Here is a 22083-nt window from a genome sequence, read left to right on the forward strand (position 1 = left end):
CCTGCTTGTGGAAGGCACGAATGAAAAATGGGATGGTAAATACATGAGTTCGATATTCAACATGTATTCAACAAACATTTATTAGGCTCCTACTGTGCGTAGCGCTGGAAAGGCAAGCAGAAGCTAGATTCCCAATCGATCCCAGGAGGCTGGACGATCCAGACACAAACACCGTTCATGCGTCTATTGGAAAAGGCCCCCTTGGAATTTTGTGCACAGCATTTCCTTGGGGTGTCGGTGGATCGAGGTTTGCAAACACTAGCACCTTTTCCGGTGGCCGCTGCCTTCTCAGACCTCAGACACCGGCGCCTCCACGTGAACTCCCGCAGGCGTCTCTAGCCCAGGGCTTGGCGGGCGCTGCCGGCTGTTCCTGGCCTAAGCCATGTTGGGCCGCCAGCCCGGGGCTACACCTTCTTCGGACCGCGGGGATTTGCGGCTCGAGTGACCGGAGGTGACCTCCCGCGGGTCTGAGAGCAGCTCCGCGGACTCTCGCTCCGCGGGGAGGAGCCTGCGTCTCCCAGAGGCGGGGCTCGAGACGTCTAGTGGGTCGCCACTCGCTAGCCGCCCGGTGGTGTCGGCCTCTGCGCCTGCGCCTGCGCCTGCGCCTGCGCGCGCGGCCAGGCAGCCTCTGTGGCGCAGGCGCGCGCTCACTCTTGGGTGCTGGCCCTGCGGGGCGGGGCGGAGGAGCGGCGGGGCGGGACGCAGACGGGTGGGGCGGCCGTACCCGCCCCGAGCACCCCCTCGGCTTTGCCAGCGTCTGCGCGCCGGAGCCGCCTCTCCTTCCGCCGGGGCCGCAGGGCCTCATGGAAGCCCCGGAGGGCGGCGGAGGGGGGCCCGCAGCGCGGGGCCCTGAGGGGCAGCCGGCGCCCGAAGCCAGGGTGCACTTCCTAGTGGCGAGGTTCATCATGGAGGCAGGTAACCGCGGCCAGGGGCAGGCCGGGGCAGGCGGCGCCGGGACCCGCTTCGCGGAGCGGGCGCGGCTGGCCAGGCCGGGCTTCCGGAGTGCTCACCTTACAGAGGCCGGGAAGCCCGGCTCGGGGCTGAGGACCTCCGCCTTTGCGCCGCGCCCGGTGTGCTGAGCAGTGAGCCGCGATGTGTCCCCATTGCGTGAACCGGTGTGCAGGCCCTAGGAGAGGACGTGGCCGGGTCGGGCCTCCAGCGAGGCGGGGACCAGCCCGGGCACCTGCAGCTCTGCGCAGTGCGCCACGCCTTCTGCCGCACCCGCGGGCCTGCACTGGCGCTTGGTCTCGCGGAGCCTTTTGGAGAAGGCTGTCCGGGGTTTCCTGTCACTCCGAGGACGTAGGCTGCATGCAGTTCCTGTTCCGAACCCTGCCAGGATATCCACAATAGTGTTGGGCTCCGCATTTCCATCCAGCCATCAATAGTGTTTTATTTTGTTTTGTTTTGTTTTTGAGACGGAGTCTCGCTCTGTTGGCCAGGTTGGAGTGCAGTGGCGTGATCTCGGCTCACTGCAACCTCCGTCTCCTGGACTAAAGCAGTTCTCCTTCCTCAGCCTCTGAGTAGCTGGAATTACAGGTATGTGCCACCGCGCCCGGCTAATGTTTGTAGTTTTAGTAGAGATGGGGTTTCACTATGTTGGCCAGGCTGCTCTTGAACTCCTGGCCTCAGGTGATCCACCTGCCTTGGCCTCCCAAAGTGCTGGGATTACAGGCGTGAGCTACCTCGTCCGGCCCATCAACAGTGTCTTGATAGGAGATACTGTTAGTTGGTGGATAGTTATTTCCTACCTTTACTGCTTGGGGGAGAAGGGTTGGGCAGATATACTTTTACTCAAGGTGGACAGAGAGTCTGAGGAATGCTGCAGGACTGTTCATCCCAGTGATATGTAAATGTACTGTAATTTGCAAGAAGAGTTGCAATGTTATTATTAGGGAAGGATAGCAGTGACACCTCATCTGCTACCATCTGCTCGGAGGGTCCATGTAAATTGGGCTTTGCTCTGTAAAACAAGGCTTGGAAGGTCATGTCAGTAACAGAACCTTATCTGGCATCTCCTGGAATGAGGGGTCCCAGGTAGGAATTGTCTCTATATAACAAGTTTAGACCTTCTGAGGGACTTCTTTATAAAATGTATTGCATAAACCTTTGCTCTTTGTAGGAGGCTAAATATTGATTTCCCAAAGATGTCCCTGTCCTAATCCCTGGAACCTGTGAATGTCATCTTATATAGCAAAAGAGACTTTGAAGATGTGGTTAAAGACCCTAAGATGGGAGATCATCCTAGATTATTTGGATGTAACCATCCTTATAAGGGAAAGGCAGGAGGAGTTACCATCAGAGAAGGCCACATGAGGACAGAAGCAGAGTTAGAGGTTTGGAAGATGGAGGAAGGGGCCAGCAACCAAGGAATGCAGCCCTCCTCTAGAAGCTAGAAAAGGCAAGGAAACAGATTTCTCCCATGGAGCCTCCAGAAGGAGCCAGCCCTGTTAAGACGTTGATCTTAGCCTTCTAGGCTTGTTTTGGACTTCTGACCTCCAGGATCAGGAGAGTATAAATGTGTGTTGTTTAAGTGACTGAATTTGTGGTGATTTGTTGCAGTAGCCCTAGGGAACTGATCTACCTTCTTAGGCAGAGGACACTAGCTGTCATTTCATGGTTGATTGTTGGTTGTTCTCCACCTTCCTGTTTTGGCCTAGTGGATGTCATTTAACCTCTTGTGAACCCTGGTTGTTGTGAATTTGTTTTGGTTCTGTGCACCAGGGCAGTGATTTTCTTAGGAGCCATTCAGGAATGGGCTGGGGATGGGCTTTAACCCCTAAGTGAATCCACTGAGTTGTGTTCTGGTGTTTTGAGTTTTGTTAACCTTAAAATTTTTTTTCTTTTCTTTTTTTTTTTTTTTGTAGAGACAGGGTCTCACTCTGTTGCCCAGGCCGATCTCAAATTCCTGGGCTCAAGCAGTCCTCCTGCTTTAGCCTCCCAAAGTGCTGGGATTACAGGCGTAAATCAGCATGCCCAGCCTACTTTTCAACGTGTTGGTGTCCTTCCCCCGTGCCTGGCCGTGGCCATAAACATTGCTTTTTCTCTGTAATGCGAGTGGTTACTCTTGGCAGTCACGCTGCTTGCTTTGCTCACCTCTTCTAACCTGTGAACTATGAAACCAGTGCTCAGTATAATCTTTCACTGTGACTTCAGGACTTGTGGTACCCACGAGGCCGTTTCTCTTCTGTCGTCGTAGCTGTGGGTTGGGTGACTTCTAGCTAGCGGCTTGCTAAGGTGAACCCAGACACACAACAGCATATGGTCCTTTCCTAGGGTTTTGCAGAAGCTGCTATGCCAGTTGCTAACTGAGCAGTTCTTGGAACCCTTGTTTCCCAGAGCCTGGTCTACAGACCCCTGACATGGGCATGACCTGGGGCTTGTCACAAGTGCAGAATCTCAGAGCTGCAGACCTACAGAAGGGGAAGTTTGCATTTGAACACCGTCCCTAGGGGCTTGGGTCATCCACTGGAGTCTAAGAGCCCAGTGAGAGACCCGGCAGGAGCCACTGGCTCTGCTGGAAGCTCTTAGCCTTGTCCAAGAAGGGTTGTACCTGCTAGGGCCCATTCCAGTGGCTTCCCTCACTGGAGTAGTGAACCAGCGCTGGACTGAAGTCCTCTCTTGCCTGCTTTCTCTCTGCAGGTGTCAAGCTAGGGATGCGGTCCATTCCCATTGCCACTGCTTGCACCATTTACCATAAGTTCTTCTGTGAGACCAACCTGGATGCCTATGACCCTTACCTGATTGCCATGTCTTCCATTTACTTGGCTGGCAAAGTGGAAGAGCAGCACCTGCGGACTCGTGACATCATCAATGTGTCCAACAGGTAATGGCATTTGGATGGGCTCCTGGTGTCCACGCGGTGGGGGGGAAGGGTAGGGAAGGCTCCTACGGGGCCCTGCCCACCAGGTGCCAGCAATGGAGCTTGGAACGAAGTACCTGGATGGCCTTGAACCAGGGCCAGAAACACTAGCAGCAAACGTGGGAAGGAGCCTGATGTCAGAGGCCAGTGGGGTCTGTGAGAGAAAAGCTGGGCCAGATTATGGGGAGCCTGGAAAGCTGGATGGAGGGTAGAGGTGGGGCTTGAGCAGGGGGAGCTTGGAGAGGCATGTCAAAGAAGATTCTGTTGAAGTCTTAGACAGGGATGGCTGCATGCAGAAGAGCTTGCCTGCATCAGGAGGGTACAGACCCAGCCAGGTGGTGGGTCCCAGTTGCTTAGGGGCCTCGCCCTGCTGTGGGTGTGGGCATGGGCATGGCACAGCCGGCCCAAGCAGGTGTGTTCCTCCTGGGGCAGGATGCAGGGTCTTCGCCAAGGCGAAGGAAAAACGGTCTGGGAAATATAAAACTGAGAAATGTTCACTTTTTGGAGTACCTCATTCCCATGAGAGGCTTAAATATCTTTCTTGGATGGCTGGACATGGTGGCTCATGCCTATAATCCCAACACTTCGGGAGGCCGAGGCGGGTGGATCGCTTGAGTCCAGGAGTTCAAGACCAGCCTGGCCAACATGGTGAAACCTTGTCTCTACCAAAAATACAAAAATTAGCCGGGTGTGGTGGTGCATGCCTGTGGTTCCAGTTGCTCGGGTGGCTGAGGCAGGAGGATCGCTTGAGCCCAGGAGGTCAAGGCTGCAGTGAGCTGTGACTACACCACTGTACTCTAGCCTGAAAGACAGAGCAAGACCTTGTCTCAAAGAATAAAAAATAAGGCCGGGCGCGGTGGCTCATGCCTGTAATCCCAGCACTTTGGGAGGCCAAGGCGGGTGGATCACGAGGTCGGGAGATCGAGACCATCCTGGCTAACACGGGGAAACCCGGTCTCTACTAAAAATGCAAAAAATTAGCTGGGCGTGGCGGCGGGTGCCTGTAGTCCCAGCTACTCAGGAGGCTGAGGCAGGAGAATGGCGTGAACTCGGGAGGCGGAGCTTGCAGTGAGCCGAGATCGCGCCACTGCACTCCAGCCTGGGCGACAGAGTGAGACTCCGTCTCAAAATAAATAAATAAATAAAAAATAAAAAATAAAAATAAGATAAAAAAATACGTTCCCTGGGCCCAGAGTGAGAGCCCTGGGCATTGCCACCTCAGGTGATGAAGATTCCCTACTGCCAGGCTGAATATAACAGGAAGCACAACCGACTTGGCATGCTCAAGCTTCCGGTTCCTCTGGAGCCATCGCCAACAGCCAGTCTTTGCACTTGACATTTTGCTGAATGATAGCAGACAGCCCATCTGGCTAAAACTAGGACCTGGCTTCTTTCCTCTGTTGGTTACTGTTTTCATTCTGTACACTAGATGTGGAGATGAAGAATTTTTGTATAAAAACACAAATAAAATGACCCTACATTAATCTGCAGATGGACAATGTAGTTTGCATCTGGACATTGTGTGACTTAAGCAATTTGAGCCATCCAGTGCTCAGGGGAGACTGCACTGGCTGCTGAAGCATTGCCATTTCTCTGTGCAGGTACTTTAACCCAAGCGGTGAGCCCCTGGAATTGGACTCCCGCTTCTGGGAGCTCCGGGACAGCATTGTGCAGTGTGAGCTTCTCATGCTGAGAGTTCTGCGCTTCCAGGTCTCCTTCCAGCATCCACACAAGGTACATGCTAGGGAATTGGTGCCTGTTTGGGGAGGCTCAAGCCATGGTCTTTGTTCTTTATCCCAAAAGTGCATCCCATCTCATACTCGAGAGCTCAGCACAGAAGGAGAGCAGGGCTGCGGCTGGGAACTGGGTCCCCCCGCTCCGTGTTTGTGGCTGGGTTGGCTGCCTGGCCTCTCCTGTCCCACTCCTGTGGGTTTTCTCAGCCAAATCTCATTTCAGCTTCTGCCTTTCTGCCTGCTCACCTGTGGGTGAGGTCCATGTGGCCCGCTGAAGCTGTCGCAGCTCCTGTGGCCCATATAGATGGTATGCACGCTGGGCCTTGGGGAAGCAGGCTGGTTTCGTGACCAGCCAGAGTCCCCGTCCCCAGGAGATGCTGTGATGCCTCGGAGCATGCATCCAGCTCCGCTGTGCTTAGGAAGCCATCTAGGAACGTGTGAGTCTCAACAGAAGAACCATTTCAAACAGCAGCAAAAGGGAAAAGCGAAACGCTAAGGCGACTGGCACACGATGCTCTGGGCACCGCAGCCCCACGCACGGGCAGCTCAGAAGGCTGGCTGGAGACAGAGATGAAGGAGTTGTGGTTTGGGGCTCTGGGCTAGGAGTTTCATTCTTTTTCATCAAAACTCTTACTGAGATCATTGTAGATTCCCACACAGTTGTGACATGTACCCTTGGCCCAGTCTCCCCTAAGGGGAACACAGCCAGGATGTCAACACTGACACAGTCCACTGGCATCCTTACTTCCACTTGTATTCCTTTGTGTATTTTTTTTGTTCCATTTTATCACGTCTCCGTTCACAGACCTACCACCACAGCCAAGGTGAGAGACAGTTCCAGCTGCACAAGCCCTTCGTGTTGCCTTTATAATCTTGCCTCCAGCCTTCCACACTCCTACCTTAGTATCTGGAAAGCCCTGGTCTGGGATTTCTGCACAGTAGTGTCTTAGTGGGCAGAATGCTTGGTGAGCATCCTGGGGGAAGGTGGGAGATGCCCCGGTGGCTGCAGGGTGGAGCTGTCAAGGCGACAAGGCTTAGGAAAGAGCAGCACTCAGACCTCGGGGGGTGTGTGATCTGTGCCCAGATGGGAAACTGATAGCTTGGTGTGGCTGGGAGCCTGCCAGCCCCTTCCCCTCCTTCCAGTCAAGGCTGGGGCGGAAAGTAACCTATGTATTCCTCCTGCATGGTGTGCTGGGGTCACACACACATGTGTGTTCCAGACTGTCCAGAGAGCTTGCAGCATCTGTCTTATTGTGTGAGGTTCCGGCAAAATGTCTGTTCTGAGAGCAGGAGCTGGCAGCTGGGCTGGGAGGTCATTTGGATGTTGTGGCTGAGGACAGCATGTGCCCTTGGCAGCAGGCCAGATGCATGGGGAGCAGCACCCTCTGTTCTGCCCATGAAGAGGGTGCTTTCCGGAGCACCAGGCCCCGAGGAATTTCATGGTGGCCAGAGCGGGCCCTGTGGTTGAGAGGGACTGCGGTGGGGGTGGCCCTCATAGGTTTCCCTAGAGCTGGGTCTGGAGGATGAGAGTGGGCAGGTGCATATGGTGAGGTGGTTTCAGGCAGACAGCTCCATGAGTGTGAAGGCCCTAGACAGGGTGCGCTGGAAGGCGGGATGGGAGGGGGCAGGAGATGGGGCCAGCAGAAGGCCTTGGGGCTTCTTCCTAAGGGACATGGAAGCCGCTGGAGGGTTGGTGCAGGTGCTGATACGATTATGTCAGCATGAGGAGAGCAGCTGGTGGGATCAAAGGCTGATGCATGTGTCTTTGCAGTATCTGCTCCACTACCTGGTTTCCCTCAAGAACTGGCTGAACCGCCACAGCTGGCAGCGGACCCCTGTTGCCGTCACTGCCTGGGCCCTGCTGCGGGACAGCTACCACGGGGGGCTGTGCCTCCGCTTCCAGGCCCAGCACATCGCCGTGGCAGTGCTCTACCTGGCCCTGCAGGTCTACGGAGTTGAAGTGCCCGCCGAAGTCGAGGCTGAGAAGCCATGGTGGCAGGTGAGGTGGCTGCTTGGCATACCGGACGTGCCCCCTTTCCCTCTGGAAGTCTGTATTGCAGTGCTCACCAAATTCTTTCTATTAATTATCCATGAAGAAAGATATGGGCTGCTGGGGAGCATGGAAGCTTCAGAGCGCCCTGTTGATGGCCTGGGCCAGGCTCTCCCTCAGCACAGTTGCCATTTAGGGATCCTGGATGTTGAACAAGAGTGCTAGCCTCCACCGAGATGTCGCCAGTGTCCCGGGAGGCGGGTTGCCCCAGCGGAGAACCACTTTTACTGAATTGAGTGGGAACTTGAGTGTGGTCACAGGTTACCAAACCTGGCTTCCCATCAGAAACATCTGGGGTGCTTTATGGAGAGGGCTGGGTGACTAGGTAGGTGACAGCTAGCTGGCTAGTTGACAGACACCTAGGTGGATGGGTGAGAGAGCTGATGGGCAGGGTGGCGGGTGACTGATAGGTATTAGTAGGTAGATCCTGGAGGGATGGATGGTAGAACTCTGTAGGCCTGCCCAGCGGACAGCTTTCCAGGTGGCCGCTGCTGTTCTGCATAGAGGCGCCCCTGCCTCTCTTTCCTGGCCCGTGTGCCTTGCGGATGACCACAGCACTTGCTGATTTTTGCATGTTTATTGTCTAATCTCGTATCCCCAGTCAGCTGTGAGCGCCTGAGGCCAGGCAGCTCATCTGCCCCATGCCACCACGTCTCCCGCGCCACCCTGGCACTATAGCAGGTGCCCATGTGTCTTTGAACCCATGCACCCGTGTTCCTAGTCGCAGGCTGGAAGCACCCTGTCCCCGAGGCAGTGTGCAGGTGGTGCAGGGCCATCTGTGTGGACAGACAGTATTGCTCCATGCTCGGGCTGCCAGGGACTTTCAGATAGCATGGCTGCCTTGTGCTCAGGGTTGGACTCTGGTGAGGGCAGACACCTTCTGGGGACATCTGGTGGGTGTGGCCCTGGCCCTGGGCTGCCTGGCTATCCTGCATCTCTCTTCCTTTCTGCTCTGTCTTCTGCGCTTGCTCATAAACCTCACCTGGTGTGCTGGTACCACCTGCGTCCCATGCTTAACCCCTCCCAGAGGAGTGCGAGCCCAGGTGAGCCTGCACAGCCAGGAAGCAGCTCCACCAGCAAGTTGTTTGCTGGCGGCCCAGCTCACCCAGTTGTTGTTCAGACTGCGAAGAAGTTACCCTTTGTGGGGTGGCGAGCTTATGTTCACCCAGCCCTTCTTAAAGGTTGCTAAACTTGACCTGACCTTTGCTTCCCAGCTCGGGGCTGTGCACCAGAAGCTTCCGGAATCCAGGTGCATCCTATGGGCTGGTGGGGTGCAAGGGCCTGATCCCTCATGATGAGTGGGGCCCTGGGAGGCCTCACCCACCCAGGTGCTGCGGAGCTCACAACCTAGCTTTTGAAACCCTTTCTTCCTTGTGTGCTCTCGGCCACCACTTCTTTTTTTTTTTTTTTTTTTTTTTTTTTTTGAGACGGAGTCTCGCTCTGTCGCCCAGGCTGGAGTGCAGTGGCACAATCTTGGCTCACTGCAAGCTCCGCTCCGCCTCCCGGGTTCACGCCATTCTCCTGCCTCAGCTTCCCAAGTAGCTGGGACTACAGGCGCACACCACCACGCCCGGCTAATTTTTTTGTAATTTTAGTAGAGAGGGGGTTTCACCATGTTAGCCAGGATGGTCTCGAACTCCTGACCTCGTGATCCACCTGCCTCGGCCTCCCAAAGTGCTGGGATTACAGACGTGAGCCACCGCGCCCGGCCTCGGCCACCACTTCTTATAGCGACTCCTGTCACTTGTCTGCCATGGGCTCGGCATGGCAGCTTGATGTGCTTCCCTGGAGGAGCTTGCCTGCACTCTGACTTGCCAGATGAGCAGGGATGGTGGCGGTGTCAGAAATGATGCAGGTCGTCACACAATGCTGCTGAAACTTCCACGTCCAGAGCCACACTGAGTGCCCTCCATCCCCTTGTTCCTTAGCAGAAGGAGAACCTGCCCCTTTCCAGCCACTGCTGCTCTTTGTCTTATAAACAGATGGACTGCCCACAAAAAGGCAAAGTCCCCAGAGGCCGGCAGTGTCTCCTCCTAGGACTTGGGTCTGTGTCCTTTCGGCTGTCAGGTGCCCCAGGGTTGTCACCTGTTCTGGACTGTTATATTTAGTTGTGATGACATACACATCACCTAAATTGTACCATGTTCACCATTTTTAAGTGTGCGGCCCAGGGGCAGAAGCACATTCACGGTGCTGTGCAGCCATCACCACCATCCAGCCGCAGAACTTGTTCATCTTCCCAAACTGAAGCTCTGGCCCGTTCAACCCCAACTCCCCACCCCCCAGCCCCTGGCACCCACCCTTCCACTGTCCATCTACAGAGTTCATGGCTCTCCTTTGAGGCCCCTCACAGTGTGTGCCTTTCTGTGACTGGCTCCTTTCACTGAGCACAATGTTGGAGCCCCTGTCTCAGAATGTCCTTTCTTTTGATGGCTGAATCATATTTCATGGCCTGCATGGACTGTATGATATTAACATATTCATCCATGGATGGACGCAGGCTGCTTCTACGTTTTGGCCCTGCCTTTTTTTTTTTTTTTTTTTTTTTTTTTAAAGTGACAGAGTCTCACTCTGTTGCCCAGGCTGGAGTGCAGTGGTGAGATCTCGGCTCACTACAGCCTCCGCCTCATTGGTTCAAGTGATTCTCCTGCCTCAGTCTCCCAAGTAACTGGGATTACAAGTGCCTGCCACCACACCCGGCTAATTTTTGTATTTTTAGTAGAGACGGGGTTCAAGGAACTCCTGACCTCCAGTGATCCACCCGCCTCAGCCTCCCAAAGTGCTGGGATTATAAGCGTGAACCACCATGCCCAGCCCCTGCATGCTTTTTAATGATTGCTTCTGAGCTTGGGGTCTCCAGGAGCACACAGGTCACGGACCCCAGCAAACAAGTGTACATTTCTGAAGTATTTGTTTTTCACCCAGAGCCCAGGGTAAGACAGCTATGCTTCCTGAGTCAGGACTTGGAGGGTGTCCAGGTTACCATCTCCTACCTCAGGTTGTAGGCCACAGAGGAACCTACGGTTCTTTGGGAGCATTCAGCAGGGGTGGACTTAGGTCCACTTCTTGCCTTGACTTGGCCCAAGGCCTTGATCTTATTGGTACATTGGTTCCCCAGGCAGCAAGCTTGGGCACAGGGTGGCTACAGACGCAGCATCTAACCAAGGTCTTGCTGCTTTGCTTACTATTTCCCTTATCAATGGGGATCCCAAAGAGCACCCTGGGGCTCAGTGCTGTGCTGGGAGGGCTCAGAACTCAGAAAAGCCGTCACACTCTGAGTTCCGGTTTATTACAAGGAAAGGACACAGGTCACGGTGAGCGAAGGCTCAGGGTGCACAGGACAGGCTCCAGGAGAGACCAGGCATGAGCTTCAGTGGCTCCTCGCCCAGGGGAGTTGTGCCGACAGCACCTGTTTCTTTCAGCAACAGTGTGGGGCAGCATGCATGGAGTCCTAACTAGGGAAGCTCACCCAGCCGTGGCGGCCAGGGTTTCCATGGGGGGTGGATCGCATAGGCACGGAGCGCCTGCATGGCCAACCCTGGTTACTTGGGCTGCAGCCACCAGAGGTCTAGCTGGGACTCTGTGGCCCAAGGCCCTCACCGTAAATGATGTGGTTAACACAGACCGCCTGGCAGTCCAGTAAACCAAGACGCTCACACGGGGTGGGATTTTCTAGGGGCCTAGAGGTTATTCTCCAGGAGCTGGGCAGAGGCCAGACCTGCTTTTGGAAGGTACAGGGTGTAGACCCCACCCTGTGGCATGGCCCTGGGCTGCAACCCTCCTGCCATGGGCCCTGAGGATGTCCTTTGCCGTCTTGCGAGTGCTCCTGCATGTGGTGGTCCGGGCTGTGGAGTGGGTCCACATGCTCCCCAGGGGCTGGGTTATGGTGGGCATGGGGTCCGGGTACTTAGTCTGCCTGTGGCTGCACAGGGACTGCCACCCTGTCCTCTTGCCGGTGTCCCCAGAGACCCTAGACCTGAGGGAGTCCCAGGCAGGAGGCAGGAGCCTGTGCTCTGGACCCAGCTGTGTTACCAATTCCCTGCATGACCTCAGACAGGTCCCCTCCTGTCTGGGTCAGAGGATCACCAAGGCCTGTTCCATCTGGAATGTCCTCGGCTTTGTGAAGCGTTTCATTGGCCTCAACAGGCTGGAACTGAACTGGCTTTGCAGGAGAGCTACCATCTTCTTGGATAGCCAAGTCCCTGTGCCCCTCCCCTGCCCATGAAATGTGATTCTGTGCTTAGTGACAGGTACCTTATTTAACACAGAGGGAGTCTAACTGGAACCTGTTTTCCTTCTTCTTTCTAGGTGTTTAGTGACGACCTTACCAAGCCAATCATTGATAATATTGTGTCTGATCTCATTCAGATTTATACCATGGACACAGAGATCCCCTAAGGCCCTGGCCCAGGCCTGCCCAAAGAGAAGCCCAGGATGGTTGGCTGCCTGGGGACATTGCCACCACGTCGCCATGACGGCTGGTCCCCAGAGGACCGGCTGGGAGGACTGGTTTGCTGCTGGAAAAGGACTGGAGAAGGCGATGGCATGCTGCTGCTTTGACAGTCCCTAGCAGTTGCGGTCCAGACGATGATGGGAGCCGCACCTCCAGTGGGCAGGCCGGGAGTGCACTGTGTGAGCTGACCCAAGGCAGCCACATCTGCTTTTGTCCTTTGAGAGGACTCTGACTACAACAGAGGCGTGACATCAATGAAAGGAAAACCATGAAATCGATGAGACTGAATCCCTAGGGATTTTTTAAAGCCAGATTCATGGCGAGAATGAATGTGCAACATGGCTGAAATCTATTTTGTGTAATAAAGGTGATGCAAGTCAATAGGGACCCTTGGCTTTGCTCTGCAGCGCATGCTGCACATGGGGGTGTGCGGGGCCGCCAGAGACTGCTTCCCTCGGAGTGCCCTCAGGTAGAGTGTCCCACACAGCCACCAGGCGGCAGGCCTGGGGTTAGGGAGGATCACTTGCATTCAGAAAAGTGAGACCTGATCAAAAGTAACTAAAAATAATGCGTTTTTCAGTGACTCCCTGCTCAAAAGCCAGTGGGTAAGAAGGAGTCCAGGAGATGCTCTCTGGGTCCCCTTACAGGCTAGACATACGTTCAGCACGTGGCATAGGGCTGGGGGACTGGTAGGTTTACACAGGAGGGTGGGCTCCGGCTCCTGCAGGTGTGGGGGCAGGGGTGATGCAGGTCAGGGCAGAGTCTTGCTTGACTTTACAGAGCGACTATGTTCAGTGTCCTCAGGGTGAAGTATCTGAGCAGATGTCACAGGCCTCCCTGGTGGGCAGGCTTGCCCCGGCTGACCTGCCCTTCATTTTGTAGAACTCCCCTGTGGGTTTTGATGATTAACTTCTCCTAAATGTGGGCTCCTGCTTTACCTGGTGTAAGCTTTTTAAGACTACTCAAAGAACCACATTTTTTAAGCAGCTACTGTGTGCCCAGTCCTTGCCTACGCTCTGGCAACCTGGTGAAACTCCTTGCTTATGTGGAGGGAGAGATGGGAAACAGAATGAGAATGTGTAGCATGGTAGTGAAAAGTGCTCAGGGGAAGAGAAGGTGGCTAGGGCTCAGAAGAATTATGGTAAAAATGACCCTGATGCCTGGGTGTGGTGGCTCATGCCTGCAATCCCAGCCTTTTGGGAGGCCGAGGTGGGTGATCACCTGAGGTCGGGAGGTCGTAGACCAGCCTGGCCAACATGGCAAAACCCCGTCTTTACTAAAAATACAAAAATTAGCCAGACGTGGTGGTGGATGCCTGTAATCTCAGCTACTTGGGAAACTGAGGCAGGAGAATTGCTTGAAGTTGGGAGGTGGAGGTTGCAGTGAGCCGAGATCACGCCGCTGCACTCCAGCCTGGGCGACAGAGGGAGACTGTATCTTTTTTTTTTTAAAAAAAAGGGAGAAAATATTCACAAACTCTCCGTCTGACAAGGGGTTAATAACCAGAATATATAAGGAATTTAGACAACAGAATAACAACCCAATTTAAAAATGGGCAATAGACCCAAATAGACATTTCTCCAAAGAAGACATACAAATGCCCAACAGGTATATGAAGAAATTGCTCAACGTCAGTAATCAGGGAAATGCAAATCAAAACCATATTGAGGATATCACCTTACTCCAATTAGAATGGCTACTATCAAACTAAAGAAAACAAGCTTTGGTGAGGATGTGGAGAAAAAGGAACATTCACACACTGCTGGGGGGATATAGTATAGCCACTGTGGAAAATGGTATGGAGATTCCTCAAACATTTTAAAAATAGGCAGGGGATGGTGGCTCAGGCCTGTCATCCCAGCACTTCGGGAAGTGGAAGCGGGAGGATCATTTGAACCCAGGAGTTCAAGACCAGCTTGGGCAACATATGAAGACCTCGTCTATTAAAAAAAAAAAAATTACGCTAGGCACAATGGCTCATGCCTGTATTCCCAGCACTTTGGGAGGCTGAGGCAGGAGGATGGCTTGAGCCCAGCAGTTCGAGACCGGAAAAGAAAAGGAAAAACATTTTAGCATTCAGTATATTTTCAACATTCCAACAAACGAAAGAGTGGGTTCTGGAGTTAGACCGCTTGGCTGTGAAGGCTGGTTCCGTCACCCGTGTATCTTGGGCTAATTGATCCACCTCTCTTTTCTTTTTTCTTTTCTTTTCTTTTCCTTTCTTTTTTCTTTTTTCTCTTCTTTTTTCTTTTCTCCTTCCTTCCTTCCTTCCCTCCCTCCCTCCCTTTCTTCCTTTCTCCTTCTCTCCCTCCCCTCTTCTTTCTTTTCTTTTCTTTTCTTTTCTTTTGCAATCATGACTCACTACAGCCTTGACCTCCTGGGCTCATTCGATCCTCCCACCTCAGCCTCCTGAGTAGCTGGGACTATAGGTGTGCACCACCATGCCTGGCTATTTTTTAAATTTTATTTTTACTTTTGGTAGAGATGAGGCCTTGCTATGTTGCCCAGGCTGGTCTCAAACTCCTGGACTCTAGTGATCCTCTAACCTTGGCCTCCTAAAGTGCCGGGATTACAGGTGTGAGCCACCATGCCTGGCCTGGTATGTTAAAATGTAAAACCAATAAAGAACATAGTAGTTGCTTGAAATAACAGGCAGTCATTGTGTTGGGGAAAGTTAGTGTCCACCAATTCTAGATAGGATCATGTGCTTCATGTTCATCTCTGGAAGTCCAGGGGACTGTATAGGTGTCACTGTAAGCACTTAAGGGCAAAGGTGTAAACACCATCTATTTTCTTATCTGAACTTCCAGAAAGAAAGGACTTGGAGGTGACAGAATTGCAAGCCGGAAACAGCCTCCGTGCCTATATTTCTTCTGGAGCCTAACACAGCCTCCCACATGCATTGAACTGTGCTGTGGGTGAGAAAAAAAAGCCATAAGAAAAAAGGAGGAGAGACAGACACGGGAGAAAAGCCACACTACAACAGAGGCAGAGGTTGGAGTGAAGCATCTACAAGCCAAGGAATTCCGAGGACGGCTGGCAATGGCCAAAGCTAAGAGGAGGTCCTGGAACAGATTCTGCCCTGGAGCCTTCAGAGGGAGCAGGGCCTGCCCATGCCTTGATTTTGGACTTTTGGCCTTCAGAACTGTGAGAGAAGTTTCTGTTGTTGTGAGCAGCCACGGGCCACTCACACACGGGCCTCCCCGAAACCCCTGCACAAGCCTTTACTCCCAGGACCCAGCTGTTTCACTGAGTACCAATTTTCCCCCGTGGCACCTGTGTCATATCTGAAGCAGAAGCTTGTGGACAGGGGATTCACAGACACAAATTTGCGATTCTTTTAGGGTAGCATGATATCTCTTCATGAAGGGCCAGCTGTCTTGGTGTGGACTTTGGCTCAATCTGGACTTACTCATCCTTATGGTTCAGGATGCACTTGGACACCAATGCAGCAAGGGCATGGTGCGATTCTTCTGCCTGCTGTTTTCAATTTGTCTTCTTTTCTTTTCTTTTTTCTTTTCTTCTTTCTTTCTTTCTTTCTTTCTTTTTTTTTTTGAGACAGAATCTCACTCTGTCACTCAGGCTGGAGTGCAGTGGCATGATCTCAGCTCACTGCAACCTCCACCTCTTGGGTTCAAGCGATTCTTCTGCCTCAGCCTCCCAAGTAGCTGGGATTACAGGCGTGCACCACCATGCCAGGCTAATTTTTGTATTTGTAGTAGAGAGAGGGTTTCATCATTTTGGCCAGGCTGGTCTCGAGCTCCTGACCTCAAGTGATCCCCCGCCTTGGCCTCTCAAAATGCTAGGATTACAGGCGTGAGCCACTGCGCCTGGCCCTATTGGTCTTTTCGCTGGTTTTAGAAGCATGGACTCTGACGCTTTGAATGACTTTGAAGCCATTTTTCTCCTCTCTTGGCAGCCTTCCTGGAAAATGCGTCTTCGCCAAGTCGAAAAGGGAAAGAGAAATCCAATGAAGTGAGGGGAGTGTGGTCTTAGCGCCATCGCCAGGGTGGTCACTGGCAAGTCCTGGCTCTTCCGGGCTCCAGCAGGAGTGGGACCATGGAGCATGGGCGTGCACAGGCACAGGTGTTTAGGGATGCAGCATGTGGATTAAGAGAATGAGTGAAATGGCGGGCTTTCTTCCTGTGGCTTTGGATTAGCAAAGGCGTCTGTGATTGGAACCCTGCTGCACTGCTGATGAGAATGGAAAATGGCGGTTTCTCAAAAGGTTCAACCTACAGTCCCGATAGGATCCAGTAATTCCACTGCTGGGTATAGGCCCAAAGGAATGGAAGGCAGGGTCTGGAAGGGCAGTTTGCATGCCCATGTTCACTGCAGCATGATCCACAGGAGCTGAAATGTGGAAGCAACCTAAATGTCCATGGATGGCTGATGGCATAAACAAAATGCAGCATATCCAGACAATGGAGTATGATTCCCCTTAAAAAGGAAATTCTGACACATGCTTCAACATGGGTGACCCTTGAGGACATCATGCTAGTCACAGAAGGGCAAATACTGTAGGATTCCACTTCTATGAGGGTATGAGGGGCCTAGAGTGGTCAAATCCATAGAGACAGAAAGTAGAAGGGTGGGTGCCAGGGGCTGGGGGGTGGGGAGTTGGGGTTGAACGGGGCCAGAGCTTCAGTTTGGGAAGATGAACAAGTTCCGCGGCTGGATGGTGGTGATGGCTGCACAGCACCGTGAATGTGCTTGTGATCTGTGTTTTACCACAATAAAAGAAGTGAGGAGTGTGCATGTGTGTCAGGGAGCCTCAAATTCCTGGGCCCAAGGGATCCTCCTGCCTCGGCTTCCCAAAGCGCTGGGATTACAGGCCTGAGCCACTGGGCCATGTACTACAGGCCCTTTCAAGTCAAGGCAGCCATGGCTCCTGCAGCAGCTGGAGCCCCTCCCCACGGGGCCTGACATCCCAGCATTAGTTCCTCTTCTGCTTACACATCCGGTCAGGCTGCTGCACACCCAGGGGAAACCCCCTCCTGCCCGTGGCTTCTCCAGCTCTGTTAAAGCGGCATGAAGGCACCTTTGTTTTGTTCCGCACGTTAATTCACCAAATAATAAATCACACACATTATCCAGACCAGGATGTAAGGAGCCTTTCATTTTTTTTATACACAGAAATTTTGGTCTATTCTTTAAGTTAGGAAATTCAACTACAGACTTTAAATTATTATGCATCTGTGATCTTTCTCATTAAGTTTTTTTTGTTCATCTTTGTAACAGGCAGATAAAAATGTAAAACATATTTATGAACTGAACACAGTTGACCAAGCCATTCCAGGTAATATAATGCTTTATAAAGAGGGGCTTCCCAGTGAGACAGGGCCCCCCGCCTGAAGACTGCAAAAATAAGAGCAAAACATTCCAGGTTACGGTGCCCCGTTTCTGAACTGCACACCACAGCACAAAGGTGACCTAGGGACTAAACGATCGACATTCACATGAGGCAACTTTATACAGCAGCAGTGAGGGTTTGCTTTTAATATCTATTGGCCATTGGTCCTATCGGTGTGTCTACGACAGAGTGAGAAGAAGCCGGTGATTGCAGCAGCACGCAGCTCATCTTCCGCAATGTCAATGTCTCAAATTTGATTTCTCGTTGAAGAACACAAAGACCCTCAACAAATGGAGTTGCCCTTTTTCTTCTTATCGTCTAAACAAGGACATCAGGGAACAGTTTACAAATGGGTAACATTCTCAATGTGCCCTTTAGAAAAAAGGGATGGCTTTGAGTTATCTGCAGCTGGCATTTTAAAGTGGGATTTTCTTTTCTAGCCAAAATTCTTTTGCCCGAGATTTGACTACTCCTGCTGAGGGGTGACATGGCATTAATGGTAATAGTGGGGATGGTGCCTGCTCCTGTTTGGTTTGTGTGGATGCCAGTGGAGGTGTGACAAGCCTCCCGAGGGTGCCAGTCCACATTGGTGGCTTCCATTCCGATCCTCTGTCCCTCAGGTCCCAACTGTCTCCCAGCGGCTGAGCCCCAGGCCCAACCACCTCCCTGCAAAACGTGACACCTGCAAGTGCAGAAGGCAAGGGTCCCCCATGGCATCACTGTGTGGACCTAGGGGCTTCCTCAGGAGGGTGGCAAAAGTCAGGCCCCTCTTTATCCCCTCTGCTCATTTGGAGGAAACTGAGGCTTGGCCACCAGGTGCCCACACTGCCAGGACAGGCTCCCCTCAGTACCTGGTGCTCAGCCACAAATCCATGCCTTCATGGCTTAAGCTTGGCCTCTGGACACAAAGACTAGGGTGGGAAGAGTGCTTTGGTGATGGCATCTCTGGTGTCACAGCAGACATTGAGGTGGTCTACTGAGGACTCCTCGGCATTTGCCAAAGCAAACAGTGGGAGTCCAACCAGGTGCTGAGGGGACAGGGTCTGAACTGTGGCTGCCTCCCTGCCATCATTCTCCCACCGCCAGCTCCTCCGGGCTTCTGATGCTCCCTCTCCCTCCATTGGCTTCTTTAGAACTCTTGGCCCTGCCCCCGCCCCCTCGGACCTGTCCTCAGCTGGGGCTGCTCCCTGGACTCTGGGCAGGACCCACAACTCCAAGAGTGCTTCATGCTCTTGAAGTTGGGGGCGTGGCCAGGATGAAGCATGTGGAATTGCAGCAGAAACCAAAGAAAGCTGAAAACGAAACTCCCGTTTCACTAACTGGAGGACTCCTTCTCATCAATATTTTGTTTTTTTCCTTTTAGATTAAAATTTCAATTGAAAGGGTTTTCTCCTCTCTGGCAGGGGTCTCAGTACAAATGCTCCACTTATACCTGCTCCAGACCTGGAGCGTCCCCTCTCCGCCTTCTTGGGAATCTCAATAGGACCAGGCAGAGGGCAGGAACGAAGGGTGGGGGCAGGGAGATGAGGGACAAAAATGGATTGACCAGAAAGCTATTCTTGCAGTCTAGTTCCCCGAAAACAAAACAAAACAAAATAAAACAAAACAAAAAACAACAACAGCAAAAAAAAAACCTTGCTACATTCAATAATGAAATTTCCAAATGAAAATGCCTGAAAAGAGGAATGCAAATATCATGCCAGTAGATAGTTCCTTATTGAAATATGCTTCTGGCCATATATATGTGCATGTGTACAGATCCACACACATATATGTGCACACATGCACACACATGCACACTGCAGATGTGCCTAGTTTTTGCTGGGGGCGGATTGCTTTGTGGCTGCAGGGCTGCTTGCAGGCGGCTCCCTCAGGTGGCACCCTTCACAGCCCTGCAGAGCACTCAACTTTTTTTTTTTTTTTTTTTTTTTTGCATGAATATGCTGACCTGATCGCTCCTTCATGGGTGCAACAAAAGCTCCCAATAAACCCAAAGCAGCCCCCTGCCCACTGCACAGCCCAAAAGCAAACACGCGGTGAAACTGTAGTTCGTTAAAAAAGAAGCATCAATAGAAAAAAAGGTGGGGAACTCAGCTCTTCACACTTTCTACTTCTTCTCCTTCCTCCTTTGGACGAAGAACCTTCTCCTCCCCCTTTTTGTCCTCCTCTATCCTCCTTTTCCTCCTCCCCGTCCTCGTCTTCCTCAGTCCGGATGAGGAGCCTGTGGCAGGCTGCACCCTTGTTGAATGGATTTGGCTTCTTGCAAATGCCCTGCCAGAAAGGTCTTCAGCCACCTTAGTTGTTCTCCCGTTTTGCAGGTGTGCAGGTCCCTATATGTGTGTGTGCGTGCATGTGTGCATGTGACTTCGTGTGAGTCCGAGTGTGCGTGTGCGCATGTGCTGAGACAAGTTCTTGTTAGAGGGATGTCTCCACACTGTGGAGCGGGCTCCCGGGACTGGAGGAAAACACTGAAGAGGTAGCTGACTTGGTGACATGCGTGGTCAGGTAGATGCCGCTGTCTATGGCGTTGTTGTTCTGGTTGGGGGATGGGGGCTGGGGGGCCCGGAGGCACTCCTCGTTCTCGTCCACGTCCGTGTCGTCGATGAGCGGGATGTTGTGGGTGTAGTCATTGATCAGAAACTCGGGCGTGGCCATGAAGTTGTGAATGGAGGTCTTGGATTCTGGTTTCTCCAGGCCTTCATAGAGTGAGCTACGGAACGCTTTCACCACCCGGATCTGGAGTGGGAGATGGAGGGACAGGGCCCGACGTGGGAGCAGGGAGGGAGAAAAGGAAGGGAAAGGAAAGGAAAGGTGGAAGGAAGGTAGGAAAGAAGGAAGGAGACAGTCAGTGGCCAGCTGGTGCTGGTAAGTTCCACCCACATCAATGGCTGGGGGTCATGGCATGAGAAATGTCCACCCATTTGTTGGAGGGCTGCTACGGAATGGGGTGGCTCTGCCTGCCTTTGGAAAGGGTTTTCAGGTGTGGGCCTTGGTCTCGTCAACCGATCTGCATGCAGGAAAAGATGGCAGTGTCTTTCTCTAGGCTGAGCTGGGCAGGTATTCTGGAACTCGAGAGTGCTGCACTAGGCTCGTGGCTGCGACCTCCCAATTCCCTGTCCCGGGGGGACGACTGGCTTCGATGACCTCCGGGGTCTCTGCCCAATCTGAATTCCAATTTGGTAGAAAAGAAAGACGATTTGAAAAGGAGAGAATGCTGGTGAGTGGGCTCTCTTCTCTATCTTACCAGAAAGTCGGAAGTACCTGCTGGTATAAGCAAGTTCCCAGCCTATGGGCACTGCCGGTCTTTCTCGCATGGGTCTCCCTCCATCCCCCAGCTCCCATGGCTGGAGCCGGGACCTGCCATGCCCAGAGTCCCCCTGCAGCTAACTGCGCTGTCCACTTCTGCATCTTCGTCTTATTTGATCCTTCAGGGCACCCAACACAGATGATCATCCCTCTTTCTGGAAACTTCTCATGGCTTCCTGACATTGCCGCTGCCTGGCCCTCTTCCACCTCACCAGCTGCTCTGGCCCCGTCTCCTCCACTGCCCTCTCTTCTGTCCCTGCGTGCCCCAGAGCTCTGGCTTGGCTCTGTCCCTCCTCCTCTCTGTCCATATCTCTCCACCCTGGCCACCGTGCTGGGGCCCATCTGGCTATAACCAGGAACTGTGGCCCAGGCCTGTACTCAGAGCTCCAGGCCAGAGAGCCCAGCAGTCCCCAGCTGGAGGTATTTGAGACGAAAATGGCCACACTCTTGATTTGCACCCACTAAAGCCTGTCTCTGCTCAGATGCCCCTGTGGCCTCCTCATAGCCCCCGAGTCCGACTGGGTCTGGTTCAATCTGGTGCCCCTGCTCCTCTGGCCTCACTCCCCCGTCCTCTCTCCCGTCTCCTCCTCCATCTTCCAGTCAGACATTCCGAAACTTGCGTCTCCACTGCCCCCCCGGGCTTCGCTCTGTGTTGTTCCCTGGCGGTCCCTCCCCACAGGAGTTAGCAGACCTCAGATCAGCAGAACTCCCTGCAGGAAAGAGCTCCCGCTGTGCCCCAGACTCCCCCAGCACAGTGGCCCTCTGCCCCCAACTGAGCTCATGGCACCTCTGAAGCCCCCTGACCCTCCAGCAGGGCACTGCTCCAAGAATGAGCTCTTCCCTCCTCTGGCTTCTCCACCTTGCCTCACGCACTCAAGTCCTTGCTGCCTCTCTTTGCTCCCTGGCCCCTCAGCCTGGGCTCCTTCCTGCTTCTAGAAGCCAGGAGTTGATGGGGAGACTTCTGCCTGGCCTCGCACAGGCCAGCGTCAGCACAGCCGCCAGTGGTAGCTGGCCCACCTTGTACTGCCGTCCCTATAGTGGGCAGCAGACAGAGCGCTGAGCTTCCAGGCAGACCCTGGGGTTCATCCAACACCTGTCCACCCCTCCCTATGTGAGCAGGTGGACACATTAGGAGTTCTGAAGCATTTCCGGGGCCAAGGTTCTATTTAGGATTTGGTTTTCTGGATTTAGACAAGGTGTCAGGGCTTACTCAAGGGCTAACCCCAGCTCTCTGCTAGTTTTGGTTAATAAAGTTTTACTGGTTTAAGGGCACAGTTGTGTCACGGCAGCAGGGACCAGGCCTGGAAAGCTAAAAATATTTCCTCTCTG

The 22083-nt window shown here is 53.2% G+C and overlaps 2 protein-coding genes across 9 annotated transcripts in view; one reads left to right on the forward strand and one right to left on the reverse strand.

Annotated features, from left to right (window-relative positions):
- The first annotated feature begins 747 nt into the window (after nucleotides 1–747).
- CCNQ (cyclin Q) lies at nucleotides 748–12476 on the forward strand. Of its 4 annotated transcripts, none has more exons than XM_011716844.2 (5): nucleotides 748–915; nucleotides 3640–3823; nucleotides 5461–5593; nucleotides 7364–7591; nucleotides 11951–12476. In XM_011716844.2, the coding sequence occupies exons 1-5, from the start codon at nucleotides 804–806 to the stop codon at nucleotides 12038–12040; spliced, it is 747 nt and encodes a 248-aa protein (XP_011715146.2). In that variant the 5' UTR covers nucleotides 748–803; the 3' UTR covers nucleotides 12041–12476. The 4 variants fall into 4 exon arrangements, with proteins under 4 accessions (XP_011715146.2, XP_011715148.2, XP_070944957.1 ...); XM_011716846.2 differs by having other exon boundaries at nucleotides 12011–12476; XM_071088856.1 differs by having other exon boundaries at nucleotides 794–911.
- Nucleotides 12477–17194: 4718 nt separating this feature from the next.
- LOC105467336 (ATPase plasma membrane Ca2+ transporting 3) overlaps nucleotides 17195–22083 on the reverse strand; it is a 66390-nt gene continuing 61501 nt past the window's right edge. For 4 of the 5 annotated variants that reach the window (XM_011716852.3, XM_011716856.3, XM_011716853.3 and 1 more), the window contains one exon: nucleotides 17195–20184. In XM_011716852.3, the coding sequence (XP_011715154.2) occupies nucleotides 19864–20184 (321 nt within the window). In that variant the 3' untranslated portion in view covers nucleotides 17195–19863. The remainder of the gene's footprint in view (nucleotides 20185–22083) is intronic. The other variant, XM_024788349.2, reaches the window with a different exon arrangement.

The sequence above is a fragment of the Macaca nemestrina genome, chromosome X, assembly GCF_043159975.1.
Source record: "Macaca nemestrina isolate mMacNem1 chromosome X, mMacNem.hap1, whole genome shotgun sequence".
Classification (NCBI taxonomy): domain Eukaryota; kingdom Metazoa; phylum Chordata; class Mammalia; order Primates; family Cercopithecidae; genus Macaca; species Macaca nemestrina.

Excerpts from the sequence above, each read along its gene's own strand:
- CCNQ (XM_011716844.2), top strand. The coding sequence starts at position 804 with ATGGAAGCCCCGGAGGGCGGCGGAGGGGGGCCCGCAGCGCGGGGCCCT. Across the intron at positions 3,824-5,460 it reads ATCATCAATGTGTCCAACAG|GTACTTTAACCCAAGCGGTG; the intron begins GTAATGGCATTT and ends TTCTCTGTGCAG. Across the intron at positions 7,592-11,950 it reads CTGAGAAGCCATGGTGGCAG|GTGTTTAGTGACGACCTTAC; the intron begins GTGAGGTGGCTG and ends TCTTCTTTCTAG.